Here is a 16422-nt window from a genome sequence, read left to right on the forward strand (position 1 = left end):
AAATCACTAAAGATAACTTGTATTGTAGTGAAGAAGTCTACACACACATTAAAGACCAATATTATGATGTAAATTATTACACCAACATTCAAATATAAAGATACAAGCATAAGAGAGCCCAAACTGCAATTATACAATCACAACCATAACTGAATGGCTGTGTTTTCTATACATCCACGAGCCTCCTTTCACAAAAGCAAGGGGGATTATTACACTATGGGAATCTAGCAATTTTGACTTTGTTCTTTTAAAGTATTGTTATATTTAGTACAGAGGCTTGAGGATTTAATTTACTTAACTATACAGTCGGATATAAAAGTCCACATAAATAACATCCTGATTGCCGAAGTCCAGCTTAAAATGCAAGAGAGCTCCTAGTTCAGAACTCCTGCTAAATCTAAGCAGACAGGCAGAAAGTCAGGGCTGGTGGTGGGAAGGGAGCAGAGGCAGACAGACAAGACCAACAAGCAAAAAAAACCCAACCAAACCAACCCAAACATTAAACGCTTCTTTTAGGTATCACAAAACAGCTTTTAAATAAGAGGTGAGCTTTGTAAATATCTATATAGTTGTCTCTAAAGGTGATACAGGAAATAGTTTGTCAGAAATGTTTTAGACTAGGCTGGCATAACTTACAAAGATGAGGTCAACATCTCTGAAACATGCAATACTAGTTTGTGAGAATAAGGCTTTTTTGACAGCTCCCATAAGTTCAGGCTTCTAAAGTCGTTTTTATTTGCAAATGTGGAGAAAGACACTACTCTGGAGGAAAGGCAAGAGAAGTAATGGTACAAACAGCATATATATATATATATATGGTTTTTTTTAGTCCAATGTGCAGTCAGGTCTGGAGGAAGTCAGGTATTTCCAAGGACTGCAAGGATCATGCTGCTGAACAGATGAATATGCAGTGGGAGTCAGTTGACTGAGCAGACAGAAAGATGCAGGTCTGTAACAAAAGAAAAGCAAGGAGAAACAGATGCCCGAGATGTGAAGATTTAGAAGAACAACTGAATAGAATTGTTCTAGTTACTGCCAGGACAGTTCCTGCCAGAACAGGAAGAACTGCAATGAAAAAGATTAAGAGCAGTACTCTGTCTTAAATTAAAAAGCAGGTATCTTCAAGATCGCGACATGCCAGTGTTCCAGTACGAATCACAAGGATCTATTCAGGAATAGAAAAGTAGTTCTGTTGGTCATGAGTATAAAGGTGTCCATTGAACTTAAATCCACAAACGTGATTATCTAGAAAAAAGACAGATAATTACAGTTGTCAAATATATGGTCTGCGGCCTCCTGGATCCCAGGATCCACTCCTAAGGGATGTTTAGGACCTATCTATTGCCTTTTTCATTCAAGACACTAAGAACTTGAACACTGAATTTGCTATATTAGGTGAAGAATGTGATAATCCACAAGACAAAGTGCTAATAATCCTATAAATTCATGCTGCCGGTTTGAATGTATTCATAAAACCTGATGAGTTAACCTCATACCAGAAGGTTTTCTACTAAATGAGGTACTGCCTGTTCTCCTGCAGTTGGCATAAATTCAGTCTTATGTGCTTTAGCTAATTCAACAGAAATGTACTTGCAAACCCACACCTGATCTGGATCACATGTATATTAATGCAGCACACAGATCAGTCACACAGAACAACCATCTCCTAAGATGAGTAGAATTACATTCATTCTGCAAGCATTACTGGAATTTTTATTTGTTGAACACTAAAAGTTAAGATGAAGAACCATGGAAGAGAAAAACAGCTTGGGTCTACTACTTTCTCTACTTGGAAGCCAGCCAAAATATACATTGCTTTTCAGAAATCTCGCTCACACTAAGTATATGAGCTTATCTATAAGAAACAACAATAAAAATACAAAAAAACCAAAATATTACTTCAAACAATTAGGAAACAGAAGTTTGGGAACTATCAACTTGATATGAATATTTAAGTGCTTAAGGAAAAACACTTTTTTATGTTGAATTTTTAGTGTGGACAATATACTAGACTGCACTTATATTTTTTGTTGAGTTCCCATGAAATTTAAGTATTTGTCACACATTGAAAATAATTTTAAATTAGAGAAGCTCATTTATTTAATGATTTTAAAAAAGTAAAAGCAGCAAATTCCATGTATAAATGAGCATTTTCCATTTGGCTTACAAACTATATGCTCAAATTCAGCTTACTTCTACTAATGAGGATGGCGCTCAGAAATTTTCCAGAAAAGGTTCTCCTGCTGTTGGGATAGCACATTGAAGTGCATAGAATTACAAGGTTAAAATATTGTTATACATGGCTAATGTTCAGAATCCCATATTTTTATTCCAAATGACCTGCAGTCAAATTTGTACAAAATGATGCACCAGTTTACAGGTATGATAAAAGAATTTAGATAATCCAGGCCAATAGCATTTTGCACAGCTTAAATATGCCTGCTTCTTCTTAGAGAGAGAACAACAAAATATAAAAATAACTGATCAGTGATATTGTTCACAAAGTCATTGTTTAGGTACAGCAATGTCACATCTATCTCTTTTAATTAAATCACTGCAATTTCCTGTTTTAGAAAAACCTTTAGAAAAGCATATAATGGAATAAATTAAATTTAAAGGCTAGAAATAGACTGATTTTATAAACACATCTTCCCTCAGTTGAGCATTCTAACTCAAGATTCAGCAGGATTCTCTAATCACCACACAAAAATATAGTTTTTACAGATGCTGGAATAAGTCTGTCTTATTGGGTCAACAGGTATACAGCTACATGCTCTTTTTCTACATAAGCAAGGTATTTTAGATGCTTCTCATACATTGTATTTTCCTGGCAACAGACCACAATTTGTACTTTTCCTTTTATTTCAGTATCTTTTTAACAGAACAACCCCATAAATAGATGTAGGAGTACAACCGAGTAGATGATAAACTATGACATATGGGCTGAACAAGCAATTGGGAAAGTGAGCAGTGAGAAGAAAGTGACTCTAGTGGAAGTAACTTTAAATAGTTTTGCCATCAGATAAAGTATTCACATAACATTTAAGACAATCTGACACAGTTGCAAGGAAAAGTAACAGAAAAACTTTCATTCCAAGACATGTGAAATAAACAAATGCATCCATGGGTGTAGACACAAAACCTCATTCCGAGTTCAGTAAACACTTCGGTAATTTTTGTTTAAATAATGATTCAAAACTGGTCCTAAAAGAAGTTGTTAGCCAGCTAGTTTTCACACCGCTCTTTAACAGGGGAGGGGGAAGTACTAAACCAACTGAGCTACTGCTTAGAACGCTATGAGAAAACACATTTGAACATTTGTTCCATATCCTACGGTTTCATGAGATTCCAGCAGAAAAATGTACTTTCCTCAAAAGCTTTTCTGTATTAGAAACACAGTATTTATAAAATTTAAAAATAAAAGCTCATAACATAGGACTTTATACATAAGAGCATTAAACAACTGAAAATAGCAACAAAATTCATTCTCAAGTTCAATACATCTTTCTATAGATGTGGACTTTATCCATATCCACAGAATATGATGAAAGATATGAAGATGGCTACCAAACTACACGTACTAAAAGTTCCATACAAACCAGCAAAATACTGAAAAAATCATTTTAAATGCCTTGCCAGAAAACATATAAAGCATTACTTTGCCACATTTGAAAAAGACAATAACATCTTCTGCAGTATTGCTACTGATCACATACAGGAAAACCTTTCCATGCAACAATCTGAGGATTCCAAAGGCATACAGGACTAGGCACAGTACCAATCAAAAGCCTAACACTTTCTGGAAAACAAATCAAAAGGAAAAGCTTTAATTGTTTCTCTCACAAGAAAAATTTTAAATCTATAAACACATTTTAGGACATTTGCTTTTCCCATACTAGGTTTATTTCATCTCTTCATCTACACATGCAAGTGCTTCAGTTTCCTGTACACCTCTGGAGCTATTTTAGAATTTAGCAACAGAAAGAAGTTATTTAAGAGGTCTACTACAATGTTTGTACTGAATAGAGCACTGCAGATGAGCAGTGTAGCAAAACCAATGTCTAGGGGAGTAACAAATTGGTCGGTCATTTAAAAAGTTTGCCTGAAACTATAGCTCTGGGAGGGGAAGGGCAGCACGAGGAAAGCTGCAACTCAACAGCTTTTTAACTCCAGATTCGAAGGATCCAGTCTGGTTTTAGCTAGGTGGCATACACTGCAAAACTCCTTCTCCCTACAACATTAATACAATGCAGATCTTGCGGCATTCAGCTGTCCACAAGTTGTACAGTAGTTTTAGTCCTGCACAAAGGTATTTCTAATTAAAACCCTCGCTTCCTTTTTTCTTGTATAGTAATTTTTAAAAATAATCTTACTTATCTTTACACAAAAGCATATCACTTAAAATATACAAAAAAGCTAGCTTCAAGTACTTGCGAGCAAACCTCCAGAACACGATAGCATACTATGTGAGTCACTATATTATACATTTAGAACCTCCATCAAGGTTGTACTTCCCGCTGTAAGATTTCAGCGACATAAGCAACTTCCACAAAAATGAAACAATGCAGAAAGTTAAATGGTACTTTGCCTTGTGTTCCTTCGATGCTTTCTGCACTTTATTCTTATAGCAACAGTTTAGGAGATGTTCAGGTCTACAAGAAACATTAAGAGCAAACATCCTGCAACCTAACATCTCCTTCCTCTGGGCAGAGGTACACAGAATCCACGTCAAAAGTTCGAGATCTCATCCCCTTCGTAGGGAAGTTAGGGTCCACCCTAAACAAAGGCCCCGGGACAAACTACGCCGCGCCGTTTCCCCAGAACAACCCTGCCTCTAACCGCGAAAGAAGCCGAGGCGCTCACCTGTGTTAACAGGCTGCCGCGCCTCCCCTCACCCCGAAAACTTTTGAGGGGCCACGAGCACATACCCCACCACGGCAGAGCGGCGTTCCCTCTGCCACGTTACCTGAGGAAAAGCATCCCACCGCCCAACCACCCTCCCCGCCCGAGGCGCGGGGCCCTCTCTCCTCAGCCGTCCCCGGGTGCCGCATGAGCTGCGAGCCGACTCGGCGGGCACCCGCCCCGCCCTCACTGCACAGAGGCCCTTACCTCAGGGCTGGGAGGCGAGGGGGCACCTCGCCTCAGGGAAGCTCTCGCCTCAGGGAAGCTCTTCCCTCAGGGCTTCTGGAGGGCGGGAGGGGGGGGGAATTACTTCAGGGGGACCCTTACCTCACGCGAGCCCTTACCTAGGAGGAGCAGCTTGACCTCCCTGGCCGCCTTCTCGCCATCCTCTCGCAGGTTCCTGTCGATCATCTTGCTCCTCTCCACCGCTGCCTTGTCCTCGGCGCTCAGCGTGCAGCCCATTTTGGGAAGGGGGCTGTTGTACCGCGCCGGCAGAAGAGAAGCAAGGGAGCGGCGGGGTTTCGCGCCCGGGGCCGCCGGAGAGGCGCTGAGGAGGGAGGGGGAGCGAGTGCCTCCCCGCTCTCTTTCTCCTTCCCCCCCCTCCCTCACCTGAAACGCAACGGCGGCGTAGGCACCACACGCCGAGTTTACCTCACACGCAAGCAAGCGGAGAGGAAGAGAACGGGGCGGGGGCGGCGAGGGGAGGCTTGCCCGAAGCCGTCCCCAGGGGAACGCGGAGAGGGAAGAAGGCAGAGGGCCGCCGACGGAGGCCACGCACCGGGGGCCGCTGCCGCCGGCCGAGAGGCTGCTGCTCCCGCCGCCGCGGCCCTGGCGCTCCCGCTCCCGCGGCGCCGCCCCCCCTCCCCCGTCGTCCCCCCCCGGAGGCGCTCTGTCGCGCGCCCCGCCCACACGGCGGCGCGGAGGGGGGGGAGGAGAGGGGGGGCGAGCGCGTGCACCACTGCGCGTGCGCACGGCATCGGCGGGCCGTTGGGGAGGGGGGGGAGCGCGAGGGAACCAAAGCGTGAATGAGGTTAAAAGCGGGCGCGGGAAGGAGGGGGGGGGGGGGGCGCGGGCGCAGCTTCCCTCGGCTCGCGCTGAGTCTGTGTGACGCCACCGCGCGCGGGGGCGCGAGCCCCGGACACCTGCCAGTGGCGGAGGGGAAACCGACCGTTGAGGGCTCGAATTTAAACGGGTTTGTGCGGGAGGTTCCACTCCTCGGTGGGGCGGGGGAGCGCCGGGCAGGGCTGTACCAACGCCCGCAGGGGGCGGCCCCACAGGGCGAGGGCGCCTGAGGCGTGGCGGGGAGCGGGTGCCGGCGGAGGGGACCGCTCTCCTCAGTCACGGCCCCGCCCGGGGGCCGCCTCGGTCGCCGTCGGATACCGGCGTCCCCGCCTGCCTTGTGCTCTGTTCCCGCCGGTTCGCTGCCGAGATCTGTCAAAGGGCCTGCGGGTCCAGCCCCCGCCGGCGCTGGGAGCTTGTGGGCTGCGGGGCGATCGTCCCCTCATGAGGGGGAGGCCGGGAGGGGCCCCGGGGCAGCAGCAGCGGGGCTTCCGACTCTCGAGACTCGCCAGTCAGCAGCGGTTTTCCCCCACGAAAAGAAAGCCGAACGAAACGAGCCCACCCCACGGCTCAAAAGTACTCGGTCAACTTTCTTTTCACGTGGCTGGCGTACTTTCTCAGAGCTCAAGCGCGGGGCTGTCTGCGTATCCGCATCCTCTCCGTGGGTTGTTTTGTTGCTTGTTTTGGTCTCTAAAACAAAACCCCTAAGAAAACTACGTGCAATGTATCCAGCTCTTTCCCCACCATGCACGCATCGAGCTGTTTGGATTACAAAAGAGAGTTCCTGTTACCTTATAATAGGATCACAGGAAAACTCGGGTTGGAAGGGACCTCAGGAGACAGCCGGTCCAACCTCCTGCTCAAAGCAGGGTCAGCTGAGTTTCTGCGTGACTCCGTGTCCGCACCGCTCCCCCCCACAACTTGTAAGCGGAGTCAGGACAGCCTGCACGTGAGATGAAACTTGGTGAATCTCAGGAAAAGTTTCAGTCAAAACATTTCATAAGATGCAAGAGTCTACAAGGCAAATCTGTTAAATTAAGGTTCATCTTCCCTGGTGAGACCTTAGGATTTTTTGTTTCTATAGGCTCTTGAGAATTTCTGCCCCCAGAATGAGCTCGAAAAGAGCACAATTTTACAGTACAGGAGGTGTTTTAGCATTAGAGTACAAAGACTTCGTCAGACTCAGCTATTACTATATTTGGTAAGTTAAAAGATTTTTCCTGCAATACTTAATCTTGATGGAGAAGTGTATCAGATGTTCAATTTTTATTGGATGTGTTGGATTTTCTTCTTTACAGGCATCTTTGAATGCTGACACTGAATAAACCATAAGTAATGATGTAAAATGAAGTAGGTAATGCTCAATTAAACTGCGACATAAATAATTTTAACATTTTCTGATTGATAAGCATGTACTCAACCCTAGCAAAGTATGGTATAAATCCTTTCTTAAAGAAACCCCGAACAACATTAACTCTTAAGACTTCATAAGACCTCTGAGTCATTTTATTTGGCCATGTCCATTGTGCTACTGCTATGGAGAATGGCTGGGCAGCTGAGAGGTGTGACTTGCTTCTCTGCCACCAGCCATTTGCCCTCCTGAGCGGTTCATGTACGCAGTCCATTTTGTGTCTTCTCGTGCAAACTTCCACATTGGTCCCATGGGATAAGAGTTTTTACAAAACAGTTCACCTCACGTATGGGAACCTAGTCTTGTTTTAGGGTTCCTGGCGTCTCCTGTGACAAAGTGGCAGAGGTATTGATATAGACTGCTGCTCAGGAAAGAATGGAGTGAGGGGAGAGGAGGATTAATAAGCTTAGGGGTAATTTTCTGGTTTGGAAATAAAGGATAAAGAATGATTTCTGAAATAAACAACACGTGGTTTGGATATTGGCAAATGAAAGTGTGCGGATTAAGGGATAAGAAAGTAGTAAGCACTGATTATGGTAGATGGAAATATGTGATAATGAGAGAGGTAGATGTTATAAGGATAGAGATACTACAAATAGGACACCCCAGCTTTGCATGGATTTTGTTTCATTTTATCATGTGCCCAGCACACACATTTTTATGCTTTTGACTAAAAGTGTCTCCGCCAGTTCTGTCTGCCCTCTTGCCTTTTTAACATTGTCACTACAGCCATAGGTATAAAGGGTGAAATAGGCCCAAGTTCCTTTTCCTTTTATCACCCTGTAGCAGGAAAACAGAATTGTATAGTGTCTGCTTTTTTTACACATTTAGCTAGTCCTAAATATGTTATGCTTTACAACAAATAATGTCTTACATAATGTAAAGTTGTAGAACAGTAGAGGCCTGAATCTATATCTGGGGCTAGTATAGATCTGTACATGATGTCTTAAAGTATTTTCTTATAATCTAAAATATTCTACTGCATAGTAAAAGAAACTATAGTTAAATAGTTAAATATAGTCTGTATTTGGTCAGTACACCATCTATCAGTTTTATTCCAAAATGTCAGGAATGTGTTTGCTCTAATGCATTGATTAGAGTTGCTTCACAGCAGTATAGTTATATGAGAGAGTATATTTCATCCCTATAGTTAGAATTACACAGCTTTTCCCTTTATCTGACAAGTTGGGAGATTGCTTAGAAGCTGTGTGTGTGTTTTGTGGCCTCGTTCCTGAGAGAGGATTATTTCAAGAGATTTTGTTGTTTTGCTTGCTTTAACAACAAATAGCTGTTGTTTGGTATGACCTCCTTTCGAGTCCCCATCACCTGCTCTTGGGCTCATTTTTCTGTAAGATTATCTTTAGCTGCTACTGCATGGGCTTAATAGATATTCTTGTGTGTGGTATGGAATATACAGTGTTTTGTGGGGATAATGATTAGCCTTCAGCCTTCTGTTTTGCTGTTTTTCAGATTTTAATTTAAATTATCTGATTCAGCCACCTTATTTGCTCTCATCTTTAACCAGACACAGTACGCAAAATTATATATGAGAAATTGAATACAACTGTTATGAAAGAAATAGAGGAAAGTGGGCAAGAATTTGAATTTCTATCTCTGGAAAACTGAATAAACCAAGGTAAATCTGAATAAAGCATGTAACTATGTGCATAATTATAACTCAATGGCTAAACCAAAATAAAATGTTATCAAATTTATTTACTTTCTTTTTGTGCTAAGAAAACAAAATGTTCCCAAGATTCAGTGCAAGGTATCTTCTTCCATACTACTGCTTCAGTTTTAAGGTATGTATATTGCAGTTTTGCCTTTAGCCAGCTTCTTGACTTTTTTTACAGTTCTAGTAACCCCCATTTTTTTCCAGATTAACTAGGCAGCTCCCATGTGATGCTGTGGTTCCATGTGGCACCATATCTAAATCATTAGCAATGGTAAGAAGCTGTATTACACTATTTGAAATTTAAACAGATGAAAAAACGGTAAACAGTCATCAAAGCAAATACTAATCTACTGTATGAATTAAATGTCAAATGCCCCTCTGCCCCATTGCTGAGTCTCCTGGCAGAATACATGCAGTTCACCTTCAAGGACCTTCTGCATAAATGAAGCTGATTCTCCTCTGGCGTTAGTGTGATTAATTAATAGCGGATACTTTAGATGTTAATTAGCTATGATAACGTTCCTGTTCAGCGATGTCACTAATAACAGGGCAGACTTCAGGTGTCACATGCAACACCTTTGTGAAGGGCCTTTCTGACTAAGAGATTTTGTATGCTTAGTTCAAAATGAGATTTTTCTTGGAACCACAAAACAAGTTCAGTTTTAAAATTTCCTAACACCGTAGCTGAACAATACTGAATTGATTAAGCTGTAACTTGGTAGCATACTAACACCTATAGTGCTTGTTAATATGGATGCAAGTAATTATTGTCAGTGCCTTGGGAGATTCCAAGGTGTATATTGTGCGAGGATGGTGCTGTTGGGAGGGAGGAGGGGCGTATGCCATGTAGGGCAGTGAGTACTCTGCACGACCTAGTACTCACTGCTGCCCTGAAATACACAGTGAGGATTCTGTTAATTTTAATGAAGGCTGTGCTAATTACACTAATGGGGGAGGAGAATCAGCTTTGTGTATGCACACAGTGTAATCCAGAGGTCCTGGAAGGTGGACTGTCTATATTTTGCTAGGAGAAGGCTCAGCAATGGGGCAGAGGGGAGTTTGACATTTAATTCGTATTATGTTAACTTTTCCAGAAGATCAGGTTTCCAACAAGTTGTGAGTCTGTAAGTTGATAATTTCGTTGTTCAAAACACTGTAGATAAGTCTTCTACTAGAATATGATAGACCCAGGAGCAAATGTTCAGCAAGGCAGACTTCTTTTTGTGCAGTCTGCATGTTTTTGGAAGATTATCTTCTTAGATTTAATTCGGAATAGTTATGGCAAAAGAAGCTGCAAAATCTGCTGTCCATTCTAACCCTGAGTTGCAAAGGAACTAATCATGATATGGACTTCATAGTATAAATATACAAAAGACAAACTCATTGAAAAATTGAGCATGTTATTAATAAAGACTATATTAATTTGTAGAGAGAGACACACACACAGATACACATTTGTTTCCATAGTGCTAAGAGGCCAGCACAAAATAGTGTAGAACTTCAGAACATAATGCCTTTAGTATACCCATAGCAGAAATGAATTGTACATAAAATAAACCGCAAAAAAATCAGGTAAACATGTAATATTATGAAATACATGCCTCTTTGGGGTGTGGTCCAGGCAGTTATATTATTCTTTGTTTCTTTGTAGGTATGGATAAATTTAAATTCTTTCACAGTAAGCGTGAAACAGCACTGTGAACCACTAAGTGTTGTGTTTGTAAATGTCATTGCATGTGAGTAAAAATTAGATACATAAATATGTATATTCATGTGCAGTTGTCACATCAGCAAAAACTGTAGAGTGGATATCATTCTATTTGTGTAAAGCTTTAGTAAATCTTATTTGTAGTGACTGTTTCAATTTTGAATTGTAGGACGTAAACATGAGTGTATATGCAAACATATCCATCAGTGTAATGTTTACTCTTAACGATGCTAGGTCATCATAAATCAGTGTCTTTTTAAATGAATTTAAGATAAACATCTTTATTCAAGATCCGTAAAAGTATAGTGAGTGAAACAACTACTTAAGATGTTATACTGAAAAAGATATTCAGGAAAACTACTGCAGGAATGTTCCATTTTTCTCTCACATAAGCACAGAATAACTATAAGAAAATATAACAACTTTTTGACTGTCATATGTAGTGTCTTCACATGTACTCTGAAAGGCAGCTCTTATGGGTAGGTACCTTGAAAAGTCTGTTTTCTTTTACTGCATAGTGAATAGAATAGATTCTATAATGTATTAATACAAGGTTTTAACTGCTAGTTATAAATATACTACAAATCCAGCAACCATTTTGCTGACAAAGCATATCAGCAAACCAAAGAATAGGACTGATTACTTACAGAGATTCAGAGACTTTTTCAATAATTACAAATTTAAAATAAATTGCAGGTAAAGTCTGTTGATTGAATGGAGTAGATTATGACCATGTTATCCAATAAATATTATTTGTTTTCTTGCAAATGAAAGGTATATGATATTTACATGTAAATGAAAAATATTTTTTTAATAAGTGGTCCTTTTTATTTCTGCAAACATTTATGTGTGGGTTATGGTAGTAGTCTTCCCATTTCAGAATGTTGAATAACTGTGAGTACTGATCAATAAATACCAAGTAAAATAACTTTGAAATATATATCAAAGTGGGTTTGTCCTTCTCTTCCCCAGACATGACTACATAAAGTCTAATACTAGAACTTGGGATTCTATTACTATGGCTCTATGGGATTCTTTTGATTGCAAAAGATGGAGAAGAAACAAAGTTGTAAAATTGTGTCCTTTCAGTGATTATTACAGCAGCAACATGAAGCAGGTCTGAAAGAAGGCCTTTGCCATGGTTTTATGTTTACATGTATGCTGAATCTTCAAAATGTCCTGTTCGTTCTCAGTCATACAAGGTCCCAGATTCAATCCAGAGTTATACTTACCTCTGTGCTTGCATTTACTTTTAGCTTGTAATTAGCTTTGAATTCTGCTGCTTCTGAAGAAGGGCTTGTGTGCCCTAAAGCTTGTCTTTTTTTCCTTAGCTACACCAGTTGATATAAATAAACCAACAAGCCTTAGTTTTAAGCAGTTTACTAGAAGCAACAAAGTTCATGGTTCAAACCCTGGGTACACTGAAGTCAATGGAAATGTTACCATTACTATTACTTTACTGTTTCTGTACTTCAGTATAGCCAGAATTTCTCTTTTGGAACTGCTCAAGTGCTGCAAGTTATACACGTGTTTAAGTAAATGCATTCCCGATCTACAGCCAGAGTGCTCAGCAGCTTTCAGAATTCTTACATAGTTACACAGATTATGCTGACAATTACTGTGTTGCAAAAACATTGTTTTTATAGGGTAAATGAAGTCATTATAACTTTTTGTCTAAAATCTGATCCTAAATGATTTGGGAGGAAAGATATACTCATAGTTTAGGCCTTGAAATCGTAACATCTAAGTTAATTTCCATCTCCATTCAAAATGTTGTGTTTCTGTGGACTGAGTAATTTTCTCATTTAAGTTTCTCCTTAAATTGCCTAAAAAAAGCAGAACACTTCCTGTCATCACAGAGATGTGGATAAATATGCAGAATATTCTCTAATGCAGTGGCAAGATGGGTTGTATTTTGTTGGTTTATATGAAATGAATAATTACTCAGACCAAAACAGATATTAGCCTCATTACAGGAAATAGCGGTTTCTAATGCTTCTTCCTTTATCTTCCGAACAGGAACAAGTAAACCCAGCACATAGTTGGTTATATTTCAGTGCTCCCTTGTTTGCCTTGGCATTTGCTTCACTTCTATATAAATTAGTCCAAGTTGCCTGGGTGATGTTATCCATTCTATTGTTTGTTTACATGTTCAATGTCCTTAAAGCTTGTAGTAATAATGGGCTGCTACTTTTTTTCAAGTAGACTAGTTCACTTTTCTCAATATCTGTGCAGAATACAGAAAATCAATAGTTACAAAGTTATTAATTTTTAATTTTCATTGTGAATTGAATACCATTATGGTGTTTAGCTGAATAATACATTATGTCTAATGGTGCCTAGTACTATAAATTACATTTTGAATATAATCTTCCCTTTGAAAGCTAAGAAGTTTTGCCTTGGAGTATCCTGTTGATCTGTTTAAATCTCACCAAAAAAAAAAAAAAATCACATGTACCAGAGAAGAATTCTGATGGAAGATTTTTTGTCCTTGAATAAAGTTTGTAGAATCAATTGTGTTAACAGAATAAAATCAAGTAACACAAATGTTTTTTATAAAAATACAGTGTTGAAACAGGCATAAAATCTATTTGTAAAATAACAAGAAAATATTTTCAGTAATATTTTGTCTTAAAAATGTTATGGCTAGCAATAGAAATAATATATATTAGCTAAATACTGTCGAGATTACTAATACCAAATCCCAGATCCACTGTAAAGAACGAAGAATGCTGTCATCAATATCCATAAGACTTGGTTGTAACTTTGGTTTACACAGTATTGAAGAAAGCAGTAAAAGAATCTATAAACAAAAACCTTGCTTAACAAAATAATTTCTTCTCCTCTCCAGTATGCAAAAATAATTCTTCCTTGTCCATCACAAGATCATCTGACTGAATAATCTGGCAAACTATTCTATGCAGTTTATTCTGTCGAGTTTTGGCTGGTATATCTAGGCTTTTATTCCCAAGAAAGTAGAAGTTGCTTTCAGCTTCTCTCATGAGAGGTATTTGGAAGATCCAGATATTTCCCTAACTGAAGCAGAACTATAAAACTGAGTTGTGAGCCTTTGCTGCAAGAATTTGAGGAACCCAGATTAAGAAAACTATGTATTGATAAAACTGTCTAAGGGAACAAAAACAGGAAATGTTTTTAGATGAGAAAGAGCTATCAGGAATTTAAACAGGAAAGACTCAGTGCTGTTTGTTGCTGCAGAATGCTAACGCTCTGTGCAGAATGACCACTGCCCTAATGATTAGAGCTTTAACAGAAACTCAGTCCAAGGTCAGGCAATCCAGGTCAGCAGTGCAAAGCGGTCCACAAGGTACTTCACTGGTTAAAAAAAGATGAAAATGGAATTAGAGACAAGGGAGTCAGATGCCCAACTATCCCCTAAATTAGTAGGACCAAGTTGCAAACAAGAATTATGATCAGAAAAAGATCTAGGGCACTCTGAAGAAAGCAAAGTATTACAGCTAGGGTCAGAGAAGTCAGATGTAAGCTGTGAAGTCCAGACAAGCAGTGAGCTCCAGCTGGAGCAGAGCGATACTGTATAGATACAGTAATCAGGAGCTGATCATGAGCGGAGGTACAAGCAGGTACGGTGCCTGGCACACAGAATGGGTTTCTGTCCATTATCTGCAGGACAGAAAGCCTTGGAAAAAAGGAAGATGTGGCAGTGGTTTAAATGCCATCATGATAGTGTGCTTTATGGTCTGACTAAAGAGCTGCTGCACTTCCCGCGGGTGTGGCAAGGCAGGTAGGCTACGGACAGGCACTTGTTGGGCGGACAGGGTCCCAGTGCTGCTTATCGCTGGAATACTCAGAGGCTTGCAGGGCTCCCTGCTCACTGAAATTGGTCAGTTGAGAAATCATTACGATTCTTAGCAGCACCTCTGCTGATGGATAAGTATTATTACATCACTGAATAGCTGCAGTTCACAAGTTTCAATTCCTGAGGCTCACAGAGTCCCTCTGTCTCCCATGGGTGGGCTGGGCTGGGCTGGAGCCTGAGGCTCTGGTCTCAGAGTCGACCTGCAAGCAATGGGCGGTTTTCCCCCAGAACGGTGTCTTAGACTGAAAACAGATAGGTAGTGAGCAAAACAGTTTGGAATGCACAAACTGCATTTTTCACAAAAACAAAGCAACCAACGAAAAAACCAAACCACAAAAAACCCTGAAGACCTTATAACATTCTCATAAGTTCTAAACTGACCCATTTGGTAGGTTTCCTTCATCTTAAATAAGCCTTCTCTCTCACTGATCTATGCTTCCTTTGCATATTAGAGCAAAGTAAGAGTAAGTCCCATCACAACCCTTGTTTTTTGCTAGGCAAAGTTGGCATGAGTTTGGGCTATATTGTGCTTTTTCTTTTCCAGAGATATTCTGAAGTATGTTCAATTCATGTATAAACAGTAGGTTTCTGCAATGAGCTTCTGCTCCTACAAACCCAGATCTGTTGTTATTATATTATCTATTAAAAAGTAGCAATGAGATGATACATATAGAAATATTATAAAAAAATAATATGATACTAATATTGAAATAGTGCGCCAAGATATCCCCTGCTGCAGTAGGCTGGTCAGCCTGAGTCAAAATAACAGAAAACAGATATACAATTCACTTCCTTACAAATTAAAAGGTAGTAATAAAATCAATTCCAATCAATAGTTTACTGAATTTTATTTTCTAAAAATAAATATTTTTAATTTTTTGAGGAAAACCTGTAAGGTCTTTGATTAAGTATTCCATGACATTCAGATTGAAAATGCAGCAATATGCTTTATCCATGATTTAGACCGTAGAGAGATTTGAGAGGAGTGAGCTGGAAGATTTTTAAAATATATATAAAATTTTGTATCATTATATAGATATGTATTTTTGTCATTTGTGACATTTATGTAAATATTATGTCCAGATTTTCATCGATGGATGAGATTTGTAGAAGGGCCTGTAGAAAACAGGACTCATTTCTGTTCTATTCAACACTGTGCTTGATAACTTTGAATTAATTATCATACCATATCTGATAAAGCTTGCATATGACACACGCCAACAAAACATTAAGTAATGATGAGGCTAAGGCAGTTATACAGAGTGACCCAGAATGATGGTGATGCTGGACCCTGGGGGGAAAAAAGATGTTTATACAGCTAAACAAAGAATAAGTGTATGAAGAGGTAAAATTGCCTCTTCTTGAAGTTCTAATGAGACCAATATTGAAATACTACTTACAGAGTTAGTGTGGATGCAGCAAAAAAAGGAAGTTGAAAATCTTTGGTCAATGTATAAATCATCATAAAAATGCCCAGGGAGAATTCTCTAATGAAAAGGATGAGGAGCGTGAGCAGCAACAGAAGGAGCTGGCTGCACTATGTCTCACAGCGGCTTGGACCATCTCTTCAGAAGGTATGGACACCTGTGTTTCACCAAGACGAAGGCGTGGGTTCAGAGCGGTTGCCTCATGCCAGGCAATGCACTGAGGAGACCGTTGAAACTTTTTTTCTTAAATGACAAGTACATAATTTAAGGGTCAGCGACAGATGGAAAACCAAACTAGATAATCTATACTTCCTTAATGTCAGCATACCTATGACAAAATAATTTAGGAATGAACTGTAGCAAATTCTTCTAATTACACATTACAAACTGCCTCAGTGTGATCTT

The 16422-nt window shown here is 40.1% G+C and overlaps 1 protein-coding gene and 1 long non-coding RNA gene across 6 annotated transcripts in view; one reads left to right on the plus strand and one right to left on the minus strand.

The window, feature by feature from the left end:
• Positions 1–5705, minus strand: part of GNAI1 (G protein subunit alpha i1) — a 38638-nt gene extending 32933 nt beyond the window's left edge. For all 3 annotated transcript variants that reach the window (XM_030014332.2, XM_030014331.2, XM_041123646.1), the window contains exon 1: positions 5247–5705. In XM_030014332.2, coding sequence (XP_029870192.1) covers positions 5247–5364 — 118 coding nt within the window. In that variant the 5' untranslated portion in view covers positions 5365–5705. The remainder of the gene's footprint in view (positions 1–5246) is intronic.
• Positions 5706–5709: 4 nt separating this feature from the next.
• LOC115341408 lies at positions 5710–11695 on the plus strand. Of its 3 annotated transcripts, XR_003923389.2 has the most exons (6): positions 5710–6094; positions 7046–7162; positions 8843–9008; positions 9110–9174; positions 9252–9318; positions 10699–11695. It is a non-coding gene; the product is annotated as an uncharacterized LOC115341408 (long non-coding RNA). The 3 variants fall into 3 exon arrangements; XR_003923388.1 differs by having other exon boundaries at positions 5715–7162; XR_003923390.1 differs by lacking the exon at positions 7046–7162 and having other exon boundaries at positions 5715–6094.
• The last annotated feature ends 4727 nt before the right edge of the window (positions 11696–16422 follow it).

Source organism: Aquila chrysaetos, chromosome 5 (genome assembly GCF_900496995.4).
Source record: "Aquila chrysaetos chrysaetos chromosome 5, bAquChr1.4, whole genome shotgun sequence".
NCBI classification, from domain to species: Eukaryota; Metazoa; Chordata; class Aves; order Accipitriformes; family Accipitridae; genus Aquila; species Aquila chrysaetos.